General features: G+C 43.4%; 3 protein-coding genes and 1 long non-coding RNA gene across 5 annotated transcripts; 1 reads left to right on the top strand and 3 right to left on the bottom strand.

Annotated features, from left to right (window-relative positions):
* Positions 1–303: 303 nt before the first annotated feature.
* LOC104584368 lies at positions 304–4,134 on the bottom strand. The gene is made up of 2 exons (XR_732061.3): positions 3,895–4,134; positions 304–1,646 (listed from the first exon to the last, which is right to left on the bottom strand). It is a non-coding gene; the product is annotated as an uncharacterized LOC104584368 (long non-coding RNA).
* On the top strand, positions 1,392–3,382 carry LOC100823215 (serine carboxypeptidase-like 18). Of its 2 annotated transcripts, XM_014902657.2 has the most exons (8): positions 1,392–1,573; positions 1,716–1,753; positions 1,871–1,972; positions 2,078–2,161; positions 2,265–2,432; positions 2,522–2,832; positions 2,927–2,972; positions 3,059–3,287. In XM_014902657.2, the coding sequence occupies exons 1-8, from the start codon at positions 1,423–1,425 to the stop codon at positions 3,140–3,142; spliced, it is 984 nt and encodes a 327-aa protein (XP_014758143.2). In that variant the 5' UTR covers positions 1,392–1,422; the 3' UTR covers positions 3,143–3,287. The 2 variants fall into 2 exon arrangements, with proteins under 2 accessions (XP_014758143.2, XP_024310452.1); XM_024454684.1 differs by having other exon boundaries at positions 2,927–3,382.
* Positions 4,135–4,722: 588 nt separating the features above from the next.
* Positions 4,723–14,899, bottom strand: LOC100830264 (RGS domain-containing serine/threonine-protein kinase A). The gene is made up of 13 exons (XM_003579058.3): positions 13,989–14,899; positions 12,816–13,260; positions 12,068–12,674; positions 8,695–8,735; positions 8,533–8,601; positions 8,046–8,146; positions 7,326–7,404; positions 6,664–6,762; positions 6,517–6,585; positions 6,318–6,367; positions 6,145–6,226; positions 5,497–5,591; positions 4,723–5,367 (listed from the first exon to the last, which is right to left on the bottom strand). Exons 1-13 carry the CDS (start codon positions 14,399–14,401, stop codon positions 5,235–5,237), a joined length of 2,283 nt encoding a protein of 760 aa, XP_003579106.2. The 5' UTR covers positions 14,402–14,899; the 3' UTR covers positions 4,723–5,234.
* Positions 14,900–16,863: 1,964 nt separating this feature from the next.
* LOC100822908 (pentatricopeptide repeat-containing protein At2g31400, chloroplastic) lies at positions 16,864–21,406 on the bottom strand. The gene is made up of 4 exons (XM_003579245.4): positions 19,062–21,406; positions 18,328–18,541; positions 17,500–17,684; positions 16,864–17,358 (listed from the first exon to the last, which is right to left on the bottom strand). Exons 1-4 carry the CDS (start codon positions 20,975–20,977, stop codon positions 17,097–17,099), a joined length of 2,577 nt encoding a protein of 858 aa, XP_003579293.1. The 5' UTR covers positions 20,978–21,406; the 3' UTR covers positions 16,864–17,096.
* Positions 21,407–21,898: the final 492 nt, after the last annotated feature.

Raw genomic sequence — 21,898 nt, 5'->3', positions numbered from 1 at the left:
GTGTGGTGTCTATAAGAAAGAAAAACAAAGGCTATTAGTGATTATTGACGATCTGGATATGAAAGCTGAAACTTCTCACCTTTCTAATTCCCAATTGGGGGGTTAAATATTGGTGTCATGAGAGGATGGGTGAATTGGCCGGAGAAGAGGAGACTTATTGGCGCTAACGGGTTAAGGTGCAGAATGTGAAAGAAGGCGACAACCATACTAAGTATTTCCACCTAGTTGCCGGTGGCAGCCATTGGAAACAATTTTTTTTAAACCTCGGCCAGGAGAAGGGGAGGAATCCCTTAAAAGCTTACATTACCACAAGTATAGATAAACCCTGACTAATTTGAAGCACCCAAACAGTAGCAGCTGCTTAATTTTGACTAGCTAGCATGCAAGGAGCAATTAATTGATTAATACTACTCCAGTATAGATTAGAAGCTGGTAGATGTCATGGTGTCTCGTGTACGTGACACTTGCGTGCGGTTTATTGCCAGTGAACGTGGATCTCATTCTCGAGTGAACTCAAAGAGACAGCAGCGCTAGCCAGCTGCACCTAATGACAAATGAAATGGCACTACTCCTTTTCTCTACTCGAGGAAATTAAGGTGCCCATCCATTAGTTACATTGTATAAGTACTGGAGGGGGGAGCCGCAGATATTAATGCATACCACAGCAGCTAGGTAGCTAGCTCGGCCCAGGAGACAATGAAAAGTAGACATGGCTTCTTCTTCGTCATCATCTTCTTCTTCTTCTTCACCGTCCTCGCGCAGGCCACCGCCAGCGAGAACAAGAACAAGCGGACCGTGGTGAGGCATCTCCCTGGCTTCCATGGACCTCTCCCGTTCTCCCTTGAATCAGGGTACGTGGAGGTGAATGACAGCCGCCTCTTCTACTACTTCATCGAATCGGAGAGGAAGCCGGAGGAGGACCCCGTCGTGCTCTGGCTGACAGGTGGGCCCGGATGCTCAGCCTTCTCCGGCCTTGTCTACGAAATCGGTACGTGATCAATCCATACAGAGGCCGGAGGTTCTTTTTGAAGAAAACGAAATACTCACTTAGATCACTTACTTCAGGCCCTCTCAGCTTTGAATCTCCATATTCTTACATGGACAGTGGTGGAATGCCAAAACTGGTGTACAGACCGGATTCCTGGACAAAGGCTAGTAATAGTCCATATATCCTTCCCTTTTGGATGCATCTCAAGTTTTTATTAATTCTTGCCTCTCAACAAAATATTATATATTATATATATGTAAATATAGGTGGCCAGTGTAATCTTCCTTGATTCCCCTGTTGGAGCTGGTTTCTCATACTCTGTCACGGACGATGGATACAAGTCCTCCGACACCAAGGCTGTCAACCAGATTGCCATCTTCCTTACCAAGGTCGCCATCACATCTTCTCACTCGATTAATTGATTCTGAATTCTCATGATATTCGATCAGCTGAGATTATCCCTCCCTTCCATTGCAATGCAGTGGTATGCTGAACATCGAGAATTCTTGTCTAAACCACTTTACATTGCTGGAGATTCATATTCAGGACTAATCACACCACCGCTGACCTTTCAAATTGCTAAGGGTAATTAACTTCCTTCTTCAGAAAAAAATCTTTTATGAAATTTGCATGATGATGACGATGCTTCCTCTAACCTCTGCATAAAAAAATGATTCCCCAAATTAAAGTCCAAGTAATAATCTAGACATGGTTTTACCTATTCCAGGTACAGAAATGGGCGACCAACCAGCTCTTAATCTCAAGGTCAGAACCTTCATCTTAATTTCCTACTGGAATAAGTAATGTTGGTTGTCTTCCTCTTGGTGTTGCCTTTTGAGACAGTTAAGTACAGTGGTTGCTAAAGTGCTATAATTGCTTCAGGGTTACATGATAGGCAACCCATTGACAGATAGGAAGTTCGATGTGACATCTAAAGTTCCATATGCCCATGGGATGGGCCTCATACCCGATGAACAATATGAGGTGGTAGATATTGGAGGAACTTTCAAAAATTTCTTTCAGTAATTCATGTCTCGATTCTTCTGATATGACTAATTCACTTCACATTTTCTATGTTCTTTATTTCAGATCTACAAGGAAAGCTGCAGTTTGGACACCGGTATCATGAACCGAAGCGTGCAATGCGCAGATTGTCATGATGCAATAGATAAAGTACGATTAATGAGCCAAACAGAAATTAAGATAAGCTTGAAGCGCATCTTAACTATTGATCATGATGTGTGTTTCTTTTTTCCTCTCTGCAAATTAATCGCAGTGTTTGAAGGACATAAACGTACATCACATCCTTGAACCCAAATGTTCTTCTGCTGCATATAATGGACATTCAGACAGCAGTAGTAGCAGCAGGATGATGATGCTTGAGCTTGATAACAGCAGTACTGCAGAGCTTAACGACTTGTCTCAGACTTCTAAAGACTGTAGAGTTAGTAACCGCCGACAAGAAGTTCAATTAATTACCACGTTGTCACACAAAGTTGTAATAATCCTATCTGATATTATTATTTACTGCAGGATGAAGGATATGTTATGTCAAGCATATGGGCAAACAAGGAAGAGGTAAGAGAGGCTCTGGGTGTCCACAAGGGAAGTGTTCCTCTGTGGTTGAGGTGCAACCATGGCATTCCATACACCACCGATATCCTGAGCAGCGTGGAGTACCACCGGAGCCTTCTTACCAGCGGCGGAGGCTACCGGAGTCTGGTTTACAGCGGCGATCACGACATGGTTGTGCCTTTCGTTGGCACGCAGGCGTGGATCCGGTCTCTCGGCTTCGCCATCGTGGACCAGTGGAGGCCTTGGTATGCCGATATCCAAGTCGCAGGGTAAATGAATTCAGTTAACTATAATATCTTCGCCTAGCTATCCAACATTTTCTTATCAGCTTTGGCGTTAATAACATCAAGGATTTGTGTGCAGGTTTACGAGGATGTATTCAAATAATCTCACCTTTGCAACAGTCAAGGTATGGCGAGTGGTGTCCCTTCATTCTATTGTTTGTTTGACATGCTTAACGAACATTCAATGTATTTGTTTTGTTTGTTTGGTCAGGGTGGTGGTCACACTGCTCCAGAGTATAAGCCCAAGGAGTGCTTGGCCATGGTCGTCAGGTGGCTCTCTGGCCGTCCTCTCTGATGAAAGCATTCTATCTTTTTTTGCTCCTTCCTCCTCTTTTTATGTTTTTTTTCTTTCGAAAAGGAGGACATGCATCCGGCAGCTGCATCGGCTGATGCACACAGCCATCTCCTGTTATATATATGCATCAATAGTGCGATGTGATCTATTGTAATTAAACCACCCGTTGATCCATGATTTGTCTCATTCTGCTGTTAAATTACATTCCGGTCAAAGGCCAGGCACTATTCTTTTTTTAAATGTATTATCGGATTAACTATTCATATGAAAGTATCGACTTGGGAAGTCAAAATATGCTCTAAATTTTGCAAGGGGGGAGGTTTTAGCAAGCCTTGTTTTACTTGCTAGCTAAATACCCGTGCATATCCACAAATACCTAAAATTTCTCAATAATATGATGTGACTAGCCGACATTGAATCTGGTGGATAAGAACTCTCAACTCCGATCCTCCTCGAAATATGTCCATGAGGCAACCTTCGTGCTACAAGGAGGCCACGGAGGTGATCATGTGCGACTTAGCAGGTGGCCGGGAACTTTCAAAAGAAAAACTAACCAAACAATCTATGATAATGCCAACACAAACTTGCCTGATTAATGAAAGAACTTTAACATTTTGCACGGTAAACAGGAGAACAGAACAACAAGATTTCAAGAATCACTAGCCCAGAGAGTCCATATTCGGAACAAAAAAACTTCACAAAACAAAATCACAGTTCGGCATAGCCTAATGGTAATGGGTGACATTTATTACCTTCTCGCTGCCCTTGATTGTGGAGCTTGTGAACAGAAGGTCAGGGCGGCGACCAGCGGGGGTTGGATCCGGGGCGGAGGAGTTTGGATTCGATGCGGATGAGCAAGGGGCGGCGGCCGGCGACCGCTGTCGAAAGGGAGGCAGAGAATCTCCGGGAATCGACCGACGGAGGGCTAGGGTCAGGCCGGATGCAAAGGAGAGAGAGGCGCAATGGAGATCCAGTTTTTGTACGTTTTAAAACTTTAAGTAACCACCGATAAGTGCAAAAATATATAAATTGTACAGTAATATTATCGTTTTTGCAATTTTTATGTTAGTATATATTTTGAATTTCTTTATGCATTTTACAAGGGAAAAAAACACAACCATGTCCAAATGTTTGATAAATTCTAAAGAAAGTTGGAAGTTTATCACAGATTTTTGAAAATTCAAAAGTTGGAAAAGTTGAAGCCATCCCCGAAGTTTTGCAAGTTCTTCCAGAAAATTAAAAGCTCTCCCAAAATTTTGGACGTTTTTTTCTGGAAAATTTTGGAATCTTTCCCCAAATTTCTGAAGTAATGTTTGAAAAGTTGGCAATTCTTTCCCAATTTTTTTGAAAGTTATTTCAACTCTGAACTTCTTTTACTTATTGAGGACATGTCCTGTATGTTTTGGGGCAGGGAACACGCTGGTTTGGTGTTCACATCTGGTTGTCTGAAAATGACCCTTTGCATTATCAGGGTCTGGCTCTGCCCGTCTGCCGCCGTTGATTTCAGAGTGGTTGCGTAGACGCTTCATTTGAGAAGGCAGAAATAGAGTATGACTCAAAGAGCCCAGTCCGTAGAACAATTGCACCAATATACTCCTTATATTCCTCACATATCTGATTTGCAACTTTGCAAGGTGTAGTAGTACGTTTTTCCGTCCTGAAACAACCAATTTTGTTTTACCAAAACAAGCATGAATCTTACAGCGTTCTTGATGATTCAACTTGGTGCATTATCAGGATCTGGCACTGACATACAGGGTCGTGATCACAACAAACTACACATCATCATCATCGTGTTACAAATTCAAGCCAGATCGAACAGATCGATGTTAGTCGCGCATCACCATGGAAATAGAGATCCCAAAAAGTGCCAGCCTGATCAGCTCACTACTCTAACCTTTGCTGCCAGAACCTGCAGTTGGAGGAAGTTCAGGCCTGTTCCCAGAATTCAAGAGGGTGCCTACCTCATATGCACAATCTTCAGCATTAGAGGTACGAATCATTCTTATGGTTAACACGTCGCGGCACCACCGACGATGTTCCCTCCTCGCTCGCATGCTCACTAGCCTTAGCAAGAAGCTGCATGCAATCTTCATTCCTCAATGATGCTGTTCTTTGCAACAGCAGATGCATTTCGTTGCATCTGAGTTTGGACAGCGTACTTCCTCTGCAGTTCCCGAAGCTTCTCTAGAAGTTCTTGGAACGACGGACGGCTTTGTGGGTCACTGCTTGCAGCAAGGACAGCGGTTGCAAGAACACACAGTATGTAAGAAAGCCAGTACAGTTCCAAGTTTGCGAAGTTTGAAAAGGCAAGTTCTTAAGAAAAGCGGAAAAAGGGAGAAAATGGTACATACGTTTCCCAACAACTCAGGATAAGTGATGTCCAGTAAGGATCTGTTTCACTAGGAATCTCCAACCTTTGATTCATGAAACCTACTGCACCAATGACCTACATAAGAAATAATTTCAAAAATGAATATACATACTCTGAAGATCAAGTAGGATTAACACAACAAAGTTGTATTCTGTAAAAGTGAGCACCTGTGCTGCTATGATAAGAAAATAACACCCTTTCAAAATAATAAAATAACACACCATTCTCGAGACTTCTCATAACTCCAGTTGTTGACATTTCTAGGTGACCAATGATATTAGCAATCGTAATTAAACTGGAAAACTTAGAAGGCATAAACTTTTACTGTCAGGGCCTCCCTACAGTTTTCCCGGAAAAAAAAAACATAAACTGAGCTTTCGTATGTCAACCAGCACATGTGTCACCTCGACTATGTTGCTGTCCCAAACATTTTTTTAAGAGTTGAGCCAAACTGAAAGAGACAACGTAGCCAACCCAAGCAGAACAAACTACTACACTATACAAATCCTTCAATTTTTTGTGAAGCTGCTAAAACAAATACTACTCTAAGTACACTGCAATCTGCAACCAAATGTATGGGAAAATCAGAGGATCTTTTGACAGATAATACTAAAGAAAAACAATATACCTGCATCGAATTGAGATTTTCCCAGGGTATCTTCTGAGTAACAAGTTCCCATAAGATCACTCCATAGCTATACACGTCAGACCTATATAGTTTGCACCATTGAAGTCATTAACAATCATATACTTTTACAAATGTGACTACAGGAACTTCTGTTGATTAAAATTGTTCCATACTTCTCATCTGAAGGTTCATTGCGCAATACCTCCGGAGCCATCCATTGAGGCTGCATTGAAAATCAACATCAATGGTGTTAGGGACAAGGAGAAATCTTTAATGATAATCCCATCAATTCAGAGGATCCACGCAAGTATATAAGGCAATCAAGATCATCTAAAAAATATAAGGCAATCATATAAATTTTATTTGTATTACCGTTCCCTTTCCTGTTTTTGTCGTTAGATAAGTTTCGCGCTTGAGACGTGAAAGACCAAAATCTGCAACCTGATTGGGCGGGAAGTGATGAGAGGAGGCAAGTAGGAACTGCAAAAGGTTTTGGGGGAAAATAAACTGTAATATTACCTTGACAGTCCAGTTCTTATCAACCAACAGATTTGACGATTTTAAATCTCGATGAATGATAGGTGGGCTATAGTGGTGAAGATAATTCATTCCCCTTGCCTGCAGAATATAAATAACCTTTTAAAAAATGACTGAGGAATCATATGTAGAGCTTAAATGTAGAAACTTATGAGACTTTCTTATCATCTATGAGGTTGGAGAATTCCTCGCTCGAAATGAAATGCAGACTAGCTAGACTAGAAGTATTTGAATCAATCATGCCCACACAATAATATCATACTAATAATACTTCAAAGCTTCAGGTAGAATCTAGCCACCCAAGGGGGAAAATGAACATTATTGAAAATACAAGATGTCACATTCTTTTCACTTTGTAAACATAGTTCTTTCTTACACTGAAACTACCTGATGTGGCCTTTGTTACCTGGAACTCCACTTCTACACATAACCACTTGCAACAAATATAAAATCAGATGTGTCACCTTTTACATTCTGCATGCAATAAATGCCTCTAGATACCACACCCTAAGAATAATTCTCTGGTTTTCTCAATCATTAACTGCATTTCTATCTAAGCTAAAAAGGAACAGCTGAGAGATTCCATATTTCCTAACTTATTTTGTTCACCAATTCCTGAGGCTGCTAGACAGAAATGCACTTACAACATCCAAAGCCATGTGAACACGTCGTCTCCAATCCAACTTGGTAGTGCTTCTTTGAAGTAAGCGAAACAAACTTCCACTACAAGGAACAATGAATGATGAAAATGAGACCCATTTTTCTGTAGGTAAAAACCATCAAATTCGGTAGTAGTCATATCTCGTTAAGAATGGAACAAAACCATCTTGTTGTTTTGAGCACAAATTTAAAAATATCACAAGTATGCATACCACAAGAGAAAAAGGGCAATGACTGACCAAGGCCAAATACTTCTGATATAGCTAGGGTAGAGTCCAAAAATTGTTATCCAAACCATGTGACATAAGTTGTTCTTCGTATGTAGGTGAGTGAAATCTAGAGACAGAAGGTGTCAAGGCGATGGCAATTCTTTACTAGTATCCTTTAGAACTCTATAATACACCCTAGATTATATAACTATTGAGTGGCTTTCTTGGGTGTATTTTCTGGTTTTGCCAATAAGATCTGAATCAAACAGTAGGTAGAAAATGGGGTGACATGGCACTCTATTGTGCCATTTTTTGTACTCAACTTCAAACAGAGATGACATTTGCCATGCCTTACTGCAACTGTGTTTATAAATCAGCCATACAACGTGATTTATACAATGCTTTGGTATTTCTCTGGTACATTTTAAACAGAGGGCAACAACCAGAGAATAATTAACTTCCAAACATCTAAGCTGTAAAAGGCAAGGAACATACCGTGGGAGGAACTCCGTTACGATACAGAGGCGGTGTGGAGATGTAACCGCCCCCATGAAGAGCAGGATATTAGGATGACGTAGTTTCTTCATAAGGGATACCTTCACATATGAATGATGACAATTCATTTTAAAATCCAAAACTTAAAATGAGGCCACAAGATCTGAAGTTAATGACAGTTTTTTTTTCTTTCTGTTTTCCACAATTAACTTAAAAAAACTATATGTGAAGATCTGTCACCATGCTATTTTCATATCTATCCACATCAATTTGTTTGGCAACCATGGCATGAAACACACATTTTCTGCAGACTCGAAGTTTCTTTGAGAGGCCCTAAAGGCCAGACTATCATTAAAACATCACAGCTTTGATGCTAATCAGGCTAAAGAACTACTTAAACCACTCTACTGATTAGAGAGATATGGATTCTTGCTTATATATTTCATGAGTTAACCAACCAAAGTTGTAGCTAAAGAAGGAAAACTACCTCTTGTCGAAAGGCCTGTATCACTTCTTCTGAATATTCCTGCCTGGAGAAAACTTTCACACCCACATCCTGCAAAAACATGCCACACAAAATAAATGATACCAGTTACCAAAAGTAAACAAAAGTAAGTCATTCATGCAACAAAGAAATAACTGAACATACCGAGCCATACCACAACGCATGGTATACTGTCCCACAAGAGCCTGCACACACCAAAATTGAAAGGGTCACAACTAAAAGATAGTCAATGTAAATACACGGCTGTACACCTTATTGTGCTTCTATTTTTATCATTCCTGATAACAAACAAAAAAACAGTGCTGACAATAACCAACTAGTCAATTACTAAACAATTAATCTATTGGGAGAACGTTCCATACTTGCTTAGCTACCGAACGATCGATCTATTCTCCACCTGGGTTGAGCCCATCTTTCCTTCTTCCGCTTGGGCCAAGGCCTAGTTAGCAGCCAGCGCAGCCCACCCTCTTGCTTGTTGCTTCGTCTTCCTTCTCCTCTCCTCGATGCCTCGTCGCCTTGCCCACGCACGCCCACACACAGCAACCCATCCCCAAATCGCTGATCCCCTCCTCTTCCTCCTCGCGCCTCACCTCCGCACCACCATGCCCCCCTTCGTCTCCTCCTCGTCCGCCACTGCTACCTCTGCCATCCATTGTACATGGAGGCATGTGCGCAGCCTCGACCTAGCACCCGCTAGTGGCTCCTGTACTCACGAGGACGAAGGAGTCGGGCAACTCGACGCCGGTGGATGGAGAGCAAAGGTGAATAAGAGGAACAAGAAGGGACCCGGCGACGTGGGCCTCCCCGCTGCCATCCAACTTGAGATCAGAGAGGATTTCGAGGGCTTGTGGTGATGTCCGACGATGTCGAGCCCTTGCCGTCGGGTACGTGGACCTGGAGGAGCACCCAGGCATAGCCCATCCCATGAACAAGACCAGCGTCTAGTACTTCAGCGCAATCTCGAGCCCTATTGGCACCACCAAATGTGTAAGGTATGATCCAATGGTACTTGATTCTTGATAGGCCATTAGCGTGTACATATTTTTCGTGTATTCCTACCTTGATGTGGTGCAGGCGTTGTGGAAGTACAGATTACAGAGGAGGAGACACGGTGGTGAGTGGTGAACATGGGCCGACGTCGGTGGTGGATATGGAGAGGATGCTGGTGCTGACGGAGCGGTGCGTGACATCAGTGAGGAGGGAGCGGCCGCCGATGTGGCGGTGCGGGGGATAGGAGGAGCACACCATATATGTATAGTTATTGACCATTTTAGGCTATAGTTATCAACCCAATATTGATGTAGTTACCCAACTGTTGAGGGTATACTTATCACCCCAACACCGATGTAGTTATCCTATTGTTTAGGCTATAGTTATCAACCTAAAATAGATGTATTTATCAGTTGCCGAGGCCATACTTATCGCCCTAGCAGTGATTTAGTTACCCAACTGTTCAGGTTATATTTACCAACCTGACATCGACATAGTTATCCAACAATGCAGGTTGTTCAGGTTATAGTTATCACCCGACATCAATATAGTATCCGTGTAGGTTTGTACCCTGTGGGGGTGGTAACTCTGTCCCTCCAGTTCGAAATTCAACCTTTTGTGCACTGTGCGGGGTTGGTAACTTCATGCATCCGTTGTTGGTTACGTTATTCATTGCTTGTTGGTAACTATATGCATGGTGTGTTGGTAAGCCCATGCATCGGATGTTGCTAGCTTTTGTACCACATAAGTTTGTACCCTATGGGATGGTAAGTTTGTCCAATTTTGTACCTCCCATTGAATGCAAACTTTTATGAACTGTGTAGGTCGGTAACCTTATGCATCATGTGCTGGTAAGTTCATTCATTGCATTCATTATCTTTCTCCTTTTCATTATGATTGAAAAAGTCAGTCATTCACAACCACTGATGAAGGATTCCTCGAAAAGTTAAGGATTAGTAGTTCTTTTTCGAAATCGATTTCGAAAAAGAATGGATTTGGTCTTATACATACGCGAGGAAGGTAATCAAAAAACAAAGAAGACGAGTTCTTCTTTCTTTTATCACTTAGGAGCCGTGCGAGATGAAAGTCTCATGCACGGTTTTGCATGAGAGAAAGAAGCGAGGAATCCTCTTTTCGACTCTGACTCCCCCACTCCAGTCGTTGCTTTTCTTTCTGTTACTTCGAAAGTAGCTGCTTCAGCTTCAGCCACGCGAATTCTCGATATTCCTTTTTATTTCTCATCAAACAAATGCAACTTTCTGCACTTTGCGGGGTTGATAACTTCATGCATTGAGGATTGATAACGTTATATGCTTTTGTACACTGTGTTGGTAGCTTTATGCACTGTGTTGGTAGCTTTATGTGTTGTGTGTTGGTAACTTTATTTATAATTGGTTGGTAGCTATCTGCACTACTCAATTATTTGTTGGGAAGCTCATGCATTGTATGTTGGTAACTTTTGCAACATGTAGGATTTCCCTTGCATTGTGTGTTGATAAGCACGGAGTGAGATGTGCTTTCAGTCTTATGTACAAGATCGACGTTGTACGGGTGGTGTGTGTGTGTGTGGGGGGGGGGGGGGGGGGAGTTGTCCGCACATCTCCAAGTAAGGTCTAATTTTGAAGCTGATAACTTTTTGTGAATAGTCCGGTAACTTAGTTATTACTGGCTGGTAACTTTGTGCCCAAAAATAAAGTCGTCGAAATATATCCAAGTGGGATCTAGTTTTGAAGTTCTCGTCGCAATGAGAATAATGGTGAAAACAGATTGTAGACCAGATGTGTCGTTTGAGAACTAAGGGTCTGTTTGGTTTACAACCAAATCCAACCGTACCAAAAAATTGGTTAGCCCACGATATTTGGCAGTTGTTTGGATAGGGACCGAAAATTTGGCTTGCCAACCCAGTCTCGGGCGTGCCCGTGCTTTCCCAGCGAAATCCGTGGCGAGCTCAGGGCGAAGAAAAGCTCCGCCAAAAAACTGGTCGTGGCGCTGGCCCTCTAATCACGGTGGGCCCAAGCCTGTTTCCTTTTCTTTATGGTTAATACAGTTCTCTCCTGTTAAACGGTAAGCCTCATGTGCATTCAATCAGAGCAAATATCAAGCCAGTAACGGTTTGAGTATCAAGTTGGTTGCAAACAAAATTTATGTCTAAAAAGTTTGTCAAAAAATTAGCCTTTCAATGGCTGCAATCCAAACAACATCTAGTGACAAAAAATTTGGTCATGCCCTTGATTTGGTCATACCAAAATTTGCCAAAAAATTGGTAGGGCTAGTTGGGGCTCAAACCAAACACACCCGGAAGCATTTTGAACTTTTGAAACGTGAATATATCTTGCTGACATCAGCTCCTTTGGCACTGCATGCATGTACATGCACCCGTGTGAAGAAAATGAGACAGAAAAGAAGTAGGCAGCAAGCCCTCATATGAAAAGATGTATGCATCCCCATGAAACGGTGCACTAGAACTTTGATATGATCAAAGATCTATACAAGAATTCACGAAAGTAGAAGCAAGTCAAGCAATTACCTTGGCCAACTTGTTCTCCAATGACAAGATCCTCCCATAGGATTTCATAATCCAGACAGTCTGCTTCATGGTCAACTTTGTATAGAACACTGCTGTTAGTACTTCCAGTGCTGCTTGCACTGCTTGAGCTGTTATTGTTGAAAGAGGACCAGGAACCTGATACTTCATTTTTGTTAGGTTGGTTGCATTCAGCACCTTGACTGTCAGAAATTTTCTGATGATTCTGGTCAATCTCTTGCTCACCATGCAATGATGGCCAGATCACTTGATTCTTTCCATCAGGCCCATCATTCTCCCGTCCTTTCCAAGGCCATGATATCCCTTTCTTGATCAACAGTGCCTCTGCTTTTGAACTCAAGATCTTGTGGAGACCTATTTTTCCTTCTGATTCATCACTATTTGTTTTAGCTGATTTCCCAGGGGAATTCTCTTCTGTAGCAAAGGCACCACGTGATGCATCCCCTTTTGGTGTACTTGGTCCACTAGATGATGGCTCTTCCTTGGTGTCACGATCAGAGCATTGACTCTCACCGCTGCCACCTTCCCGTACCACACCATTCTCATCCATCCTGACCCGAGAACGAACTTTATTTGTAACCTTGGTAGCCTGCGTTATTCTAAATATCAAAAAGGAATACACTAGCAGAAAAAAAAAACTAAGAAGACATGCTATAGAGAGACAATATCACACTGCAGCTTAATAACGTATTCATTTCTGTTTAGTACTAGAAGTAGTAACAGAACTCACCAAATTTGTTATCTTGGAGGCTATAGTAGATGGCAGGGGATGCTGAGGGTCAAATGGACTTCTGTTCAACAAACTGTTTTTCCGATTGTTGTTGCTGCAACTGCCATCGCAACAGGTGGGTCTAGATGATTCTAAATGGGAACTTGCAGAGGTTGAAGGTCCACTGAGTATCTCCTCCAAGGCATGTGAATCATTTGAAACGCAAATAATGCCCACCAAACTGCCATCCTCATCATAAAAAGGAGTGTTGGTGCCAATAGCTAAAAACCTATCTCCTGCCCTGTTCTTCACTGGAAATTTCCCAGTCCAACTCTCACCCAAAGAAATACGTCGGAACATATCATTTACCACACTTAGGTCACGTGAATCAACCAGTAGCATGAGGGCATCCTGACCAAGTACTTCTGATGCAGGATAACCATAGAGATTCTCTGCAGATCGATTCCTACATCACAGTAAATGATAGTTGTTTGTGATAAGGAACTAAGGAAGCATTAACAAGAACAAAAGGAGAAAAAAAAGGTCCATGCAAAATTGCAGACTATAAACATATTTTATGATGTTTACCGCTTATATTTAATAAAGTTAAGAAGCAGGTACACACTTAGCAAACTATGATCTGATGCTTTGATGTAAAGGGCAGCAGAACAGTGTCTCTAGATTTGCAAGAAGTCAATGGTCACTTATGCCTCAGATTCTAACTGAATAAGTAATACAGTGCACAAACAAAAATAAACATTCAAAAACCTAATACAATTGTATCACTCAAATCTTGGCTCTAGGTAACTTGCACAACAATGGAGGAAGTTGCCCTGATGATTTATTGTGTAATTTTAACGTTAACAATTTGTCCAATCATGCAAAAGCTTCACTTCAAAGCAATACAAACTGTGATGGGCCATAAGTAACTTTTTCAGCATTACACAGCCTAGGGTTCTATATAACTCAACAAGTAGCAGATTTCTTCAATTATGCACACTTTAACTTCCATCATCGCGTGCATGGTTACAATGACACCAAAAGCAATTGCTTTCCTAGAAAAACCTGTAACATATTTCTCAAGTGGATGCACGGACAGCACCACCGCAGCATTTCCTCAAACATTTGGCAAACTCACAAGTGCAGCGCACACAACAAAATCAAGAAACATTGATGAAGAGCTAGAAAACTCACCAGTATATGATCCTTCCATCGAGGTCAAGAATGTGGACGGACTGCCCCAGCGCCTGAAGCACCCTACGGTACTGCCTCTCCGGCAGGCCGGCGCCCGTGGCACCTCCTTCAGCCGCGGCACGGCCCTCTCGCTGCAGCCGCGACGAGTGTGAGAACGACGCGGAGCCACGGCCCCATGCCTGCGGGCCTCCATCAAATCCCCCGGAGAGCCGCCTTGCAGTCGCCGGCGCAGGAGCAGGCGGCGGATGCGGCGAGGCGCCGCGGCAGGGCGAGACCGACTGCGAGCGGCGCCGCTCACCCCCGCCGGTGGGTGGCAGCGCGAACTTGGACATCTCCTGCTTCAGCTGCGCCTGGCCCACCTCAAGCTGCCGGATCTTCTTCAAGAGCTCCTCTCCGGTGGACTCCATCGACATCAGCGCGAACCAAATCAGACCGGCGGCATCACCACGGCCCTCCCGAGCGCTCCAAGGCCGCCTCCCACCTCACCCTCCGCGGCTCCTTGGAGCTCGTAAGGCTGCTGCTGCTTTGGCAGCTCCCGAGGCAGATTCGAGCTCAAGTGAAGCAAGAACTCGCAGCAAATCCTCCTCCCAGAGATCCAGCAGCGACTCCTCGAGATTTCTTCGACAGAACCGGACCAAATCGAGGAAAAAAGAAACAATCTTTTCTTGGGGGGAAGCTGTTCTTGGTTTCTGCTTGGACAAGTAGCAGCAAGAAGGGTTGGAATCTATCTATCACCCACACCGAAATGGGCGAACAAAATAATTAAATAAACAAGAAAAATATGGAGGGGAGATAAATAAAATAAGTTACATGGGGAAATGAAATTGGTGCCTAGGTGATGAGTTCTTGAGGGTCCTCCTCCTGTGATTGGTCAGCTCGACAATAAAAAAGACAGAGGCTGCTTGCTGCCTTGTGCAAAGGTGATAGCTCTGGTCTTAGTTTTTATTTAGGGTTTTGGAATTTTCCTAAAAACTTATTTATTTATCTTTTTCTTCTTTATTTCCCAATGTATTATTTTTGGGAGGGAGGGAGGAGATGGGGGCTGTCCCTGTCCCTATCCATCTACCTTACTGCCAATGCCAACCTGTGGCGTCATCTTGAGACAAAGAAAAATGGCAAATTGGTTGGTCCACTTTACAAAGCCTCTTTTTTTCTCCTTGCTGGTGTTGCCACAGTTGTGTTAGGGTTCGGCTTCTAACTGCCTACTTGGTGTTTTGTGGTGTGGTTGTATGGGTGCTGCTCTTTCAGTTTTTTTGTGCTCCCTCCATTTTTTTGTGGCTGATTTGTTGAGGTCAAGAGAGATTCTCTTTGATTATAAATTAAAATAAAATGTTTGTGACATGTAGGTCTCCGCACCTAAATCTTTAGATTGTTTTGAGCTTCATGTTGTCCGACAATAACAATATCGCTAGGCAACATACACAGTGAAAATTCCACGAAAATGGTTTTCGTGATAGAGATGTCTACGCCAAATGCAAGCCAAACAAAACAAAAAAAGTCAAAACAAAAAAAGTCTGAAACATGTGTTTGTCAAGTTTGGCCATTGTTGGATATCAGGAAATGTCAAATATTTATATATATACATTAATGGTAGTTGTTAAGAAGAATTTTCCTGTTCCAAGATCGTACTATTTCATCTATTTGTTCATATTGAATAGACAGCTGATCGCTTTTGATTTTATTGTAACAAAAAAAGTCTTTGTTGTTCTTATTCCTGTAGAAAGAGTCTTTGTTGAATTTTCTATGAGCTCTTTTCTCAACCCGTAATCCAGATGAACTAATAGCAGTATTAGTAACAGTTGCAAGAAGAAAATTGTCCACAAATAGTAGTGAATCTGCTGTTGGACCAATCTCTTTCAGCCTGTCAAGTTCTTGCATCCTCCTCTCACTTGGGGAGCATATCCTCTCTGTCCCAAATTGCTGGATAATCATTAGCTTTGCTTGCATGGCCCTGAAGCAACCCATCTAATTTTGCTGCTGCTGCTGTGCTCCCACACGCAATCCCCTTTTGTCTTTTTTGCAACTTGCAAACCCCCCTCTCTGGATTTGATGTTCAGACTTTATTTCTTCTGCCATAATATTGTCACTCTCTTCCAACCCCAATTGGCTGGCTAGATCAGGATTCCTGAGACCATTGGTTGTTTTTTCTCTGCCCTTTTTTTGACTGCCTCCTCGTGTAAGATGCCACTTCAGTGTGCTGAAAAAGATATCTAAATTAGGAGAAGATCGAGATCAATTTTTGCAAGCTGAGCAGGCCCACGCCTACCGACTTAAGGGTTGTGTGCACAGAGTCAAAATACCGATTATGCGAAAATAGGCAGGTGGGGTCAGCGGCACCTATGTATCACAGGTTTCAGCCAATTTTGACCTGATTTGAATGGTTGACAATTGCCCATCTTCAGATCCAACTGCACAGAAAGGGGCCATGATACAGTGGCCTCAACTGAATGAATCAGCAGAGCACACATTGCAATCCTCTCCGCCACGCCTTTTTTCGCCTTCTTTTTCCAGCCTCATCAGCCAACCACTTGAGCTGCCCACATAACCACAGGCTGTTCATCATTCATGGATGGGGAGGTGCCCAATTTGCATCTTGAACAAAGCTGATTGATGGCATCTTGTAAAGCAGCATCACGAGCTAAAGGGGCCAAAACACAGTGGAGGTGTCAGCATCCTTCCATGGGCACTACTAGCCTTAGCTTTCATTGGAGATTACTGAGAGAAGAACTCAAGGCATCTTAACCAGCAGGCATCACGTAAGTGGCTGTAAATGGCAGTAGACTACACTTCTCACGAGCAGTTATGATACCTGGTCTTTGCCATAGACAAAGTGACAGGTGTAAGGTGTTCAAGGTCAGGGACAACAGACGCCAACTCTGAATAAATTGTTTTCACCCTTGATTGAAGGAGTTGGAACTTGAAAGGTACACTGCCAATTCTGCAACATTGCTGGCTGAAACGGCTGAAACAGCGAAATTTAACAACAAAACAAGCTCTGATTCGGTGAGCCTATATAATACACTACAATCTTCTGAAAAGGGCAGAAGACAAGCTGAAGAAAGGCGGGGGAGCTTACAGTTACAGACAAGACACTAGCGGCTCTAGGGGCTACAACTGCAGTGCCTGCAGTCTCGGTAACATGCTGGACGGGCTTGCATGCTGCGCGCGCTCATCATTGAGGAGGAGTATGTTCATGGTACCGGACTCTCTCAACCAGGCAGCCACCACAGCGCTGGGTGACACAAACCTTCCGATGTTGAATCGCTCGACCTGAAACGGCGCCCCGATTGAGTTGAGCAATGCCTCGATGACATGGCGGAGGGTGCTTGCACCTGCTATCTTGCTATGCTTTCCCCATCCTGTCAGAATGCTGTAGAGATATACAAAACAAACAAGGCTTCAATTCCTATTTACAGATAGACTAACAGTTTACATCCTTCACATTTGTACAAACACATGACTGCTGTAAATGTATCAAACACACGCAAAAGTAAGTTCTCGCATCAAGTACCTTAGGAACTCAGGCATAGCTCGTCCTTCAAAGACAATAGAGCGCACATTCAGGAGCCATGCATGAACCATTGCTTGAGCTGCACCACATGACATGAGGTGCAGGTCCAAGCAAAACTCACTCCATGTGTTATCCCAAACACGGCGGTTCACCCCTTCAAGCACAACTAGCTGAGCTCCTTGCCTCTGAAAATGATAAGGAACACACATATCCCATCAAGATAATGGAATGAATTAACCCTGCAATCCTATATATGCAGTAAAATGGAGATATTTGCATCTCACACAGCCTTGCTACCCTACATACATCTGAAGAATTTTTAGTATAACTCAAGTGAATAAAATACAAAACGATGCAAGGAAATCCCAGTTCAGGACTAATCTGAAAACATCATATTATCATAACTGCCGATATACTGCATCGGAAACGTTTATTTGAATGATTTGAATGTCTAACAAGCAGCAAGGTTAAAAGATAACGCCAGGTGACAGTGAGGACCAATTAAGATTACAAACACTCGTCCTTAAAAGTACCATGGAATATTCCCAGCTTAACTTCACTCAAAAGATCAAATTGCATGTATACCAAGGTTAAGGACAATGGCAAAAATCTATGACACTGAGGAAGAAGGGAAGATTACGAACACACAAAGTCCTTCAAAGTTACTTAAATAAATGATTACTTGATTAGTACTTGATAATATTTCTTTTTATAAAATAAAATCAGTCAGTTGAAAGTATAATTATCAATAAGCAAGTGAATTATTCAGGATTATCTTTTTAACAATACAATACTAAAATCAAGATGTACATTTGGAGAAGATCCTACCTGGCCAAAATGCCATAGCACGTCAGTAAGAGCATTGTAAAAGGCAGAGGATGTTGGAGAATCCATGCGTCCCAACTGATTAAAAAGGGACTGTGCTTGAGACCAAATTTCTTGATAACCCATAAGGAGCCCATACGCAACACCATAGACAAAATTATCAAACAGGCGAAGTTGTTCCAGCAATAGAGCTGCATCTTCAAAGTTATTGCAGCGACTGCAAGGACAAGTTAAAGAGAAGACTTAGACACCATATATAATATTTGCAGGATGGAGAGGAGTGCAATGTGTACTCTGCTGATTGACCGATTCAGTTTTTTTTTTCGAGCTCTGCTGATTCAGATTACATAACCGACATGATTACCTAGCTAAATTAGCAGGGTCAGCTCTCATATGTATTTCTTTTCTCTTTGCACTAAAATAACAATAAGGTCATAAGAACAACTTCAGCTTACAATCTTTTCTAGAACCAAAAAAAAATGAGAGCTTACTAAAAATACAGTACTGTAGTAATTTTCATGTTTTCGCAAAACAAATAAAAGTTAGCAAACTTTATTGATAAGCAAAAGGAAACTAATTTCCATTATAATGCAATTTTTTAAAACTTAAAACTAGTTTACCAAGTTGTATTTTTCAGCCAGGAAATGGCTAGACTGTATCAAGTAGCAGAATAATCAGACTTACAACGAAATTACTAACAGCATTAAGAGGATTCAACAAACTATATAAAGATGTACCTGCAAGCATTCAAGATTGCAGAAAATGTAACAACATTTGGCCTCACACCCTGCTGGACCATCTTCTGAAACAATTCCAGAATGAAATACAATTCCTGGGACCTCCTCATCCTGACATCAATGGCAGAGCGTCCTCTTGTCACTGGATTAGCAGCCCTAATGATCTGGCCGTTATAAACCCCAACAATTCCCATTTCCCCAGCTTCAGGATCCTCCTCAGAAAGAACCTTAGATTTGCCAAATGCATCAATTATTGTGTTGTACGTTACCACATTTGGCTTGATACCCATCTCAGTCATATCATTAAGCAAAGATAAAGCCCACTCTACCAAGCCATTCTTGGCCAATGTGTCAATGAAAGAGCTGAATAGAACAACATCAGGCTTTAGGCCAGATTCCTTAAAATCTAAGTAGACATTAAATGCATCTCCGTGCATTCCTGCCTTTGAGTATATATCTATCAAAGTTGAGTATGTGAGTACACTAGGAGCTACACCCCGTCTCCTCATATCTTGAACGAGGAAAGAGACAATGTCCAAGCGTCCCTGCTTTCCATACCCATTAATCAAAGAATTGTAAGTCACAGTATCCTTCTCAATCCCTGAGTCCTCCATCTCGTCACACACTATAGCTATTTCTCCATACTTTCCGGCCTTCACATAAATAGCCAGCACGGTGTTGTAGCAAACTCTGTCCAACTGAATCCCCAAAGACTTCATCTTTTCGTACAACTTGAGTGCCTCATCATACTTCTCTAACTTGGAGTATCCATCAATCAATGTACTGTATGTAACAACATTTGGCTTGACATTTTTCGCTTCCATATCCAACAGAACCTGCATAGCAAGCTCTATGTTGCCACACTTGCAAATTGCATCAATGAACGTGTTGTATGTGTAAATGTCACGCCCAATGCCAAGATGGATCATTTCATCAAACAGGGCACGAGCATCCTCCAAATGCCCTGCACGGCTACACGCAGAAAGAAGTGAATTGAACGTCTTCCGGTCTGGACAAAGTCTGTCCCGTAGCATCTGACGGAAATATCCGAGCGTGAACCTGAGGTCAACACCCCCTTTTCCGCATGCATCAATCACCGCATTGTACGTAACCGTGGTAGGCCGCAAGCCTGCACCCTTCATCGACTCAAGTACCCCCATTGCCTCGTTGACCAGACCACTCCTAGCATACGCCGAGATGAGCGCCGAGTTTGCAAACACCGTGTTGCCATAACCCCCTGCAATGCCAGCATCAAAAGCTCTTCGTGCAAGGTCTGGGCGGCTCATCTTGCCAAGTGCCCCAATGGCAGCAGTCAAAAGCTTGCCCTTATCGACGGAGCCATTGCCAACAAGCGGCAATGCAGCATGGAACACTTCGAGCGCACGGATTGCGGACTTGTCCCTGTCGCCAAGCTCCCGAAGGATATGGCAGTAATCATCAGGAGCAACCAGCTCTCCCCGGAAAGAAGACAGAGAAGCACCAAGCGCACGGCGGTCCTCGGGAGCAACCCGGAGCAGCTTGTCCACGCAGCGCCCGGCAGCGACTGAGAACGTGCGCCCGCCACGGTCCTGGGAGCCCACCCCACGGTTGTTGCGCTTGGAGATATTCTTCGTGGAGCGCGCCCGCCGGAACTCGGGGCAGAGCGCGGCGCGCTGGGGCTGCACCACCCACGGCGCGGCGGAGCCACTAAATATCGGGTTCTGTACCGGCGGGCACGCCGCGGAGGAGTGGGACCCGGCCACGAGGAAGGGCGGGCAGAGCGCGGCCCCCGCGGCGGGCGCCGACGCGGAAGCCGAGGCATGAAGCCGCGCGGTGGCCGTGGCCGTGGCCGCCGCCGCCGCCGCCGCCGCGGCAGAGTGGTGGGAAGCAGACGCAGCGTGCGCCTGCGACGGCGTGAAGTGCGTCGTCGTCGCCATCACGACCACCACCACCGGAAGTAATCACCTCCTCGACGGACTCCCGACACCGTACGTGTCCGCCACGGAAACTCTCCTCAAAATCCTTCCACGGAACCACAAATTCTCCAGCCTCTCCACCAGAAAACCTCCCCAATTCCAACCAAAATCAAGCTGAACAACTGGAAGCAACCCCCCGGGAGACAGCGACCAGGGAAAGCTGGATATTTGTGGCCGGAAGAAGATCGTTCCCGCGTGCGGCGACGGCGATTGCTGCGTGGCCGCGCGCTAGCATCATGCTAGTAGCACTAGTGGCGAATGATTTGGCGATAAGATTGGATTAGGAGGATTTCGGGGAGGGGATTGGATGGCTCGGAGGGAGGGAGGAAGAAGGGGACGCACCAGGCTGCGCGGGGGAAGAGATAAGACGCCGGAGCAAGCAAGGGAAGACAGAATTTTTAATTCCGGAAGATTTGTCGACTATAAAGCATGACCAAGTCGTTGGTGGTGCGGAGTATCTGACTTGTGGGGTCAACTTATGTGGTGGCCCAGTTGCCGCGAGAGCGGACCACGGTGGAGGGTGGAACGGCCGGGTGGGAATGACATGTGGGACCAAATACCTCTAGGTACTCCTTCGCAGACTGAGTTTTACTGTATAGGTACATGGATGTTTAAAAAATTGCAACATTTGATTTGGACAAAGGGAGTATTTTGTTTTGACCCGTTGTTCTATTTTTCTACTCGTCACCTTGTGTGTTTATAAGATTTATAATATCATCGGGTTATGTTCTAAGTTCAAAAAAATTAAAATTTAATTAAATTCTAGAAAGTTTTATAATTTTAAAGTCATAATGATATATATTTATTTTGTATTATAGATATTATTATATAGACCCTCCGTTCAATAATTTTTGTCATGGTTTAGACCTGGTTGCAAGACCG

The sequence above is a fragment of the Brachypodium distachyon genome, chromosome 4 (assembly GCF_000005505.3).
Source record: "Brachypodium distachyon strain Bd21 chromosome 4, Brachypodium_distachyon_v3.0, whole genome shotgun sequence".
NCBI lineage: Eukaryota > Viridiplantae > Streptophyta > Magnoliopsida > Poales > Poaceae > Brachypodium > Brachypodium distachyon.
The sequence above is the reverse complement of the archived record's forward strand: the minus strand, read 5'-3'. Positions and strand labels throughout refer to the sequence as shown.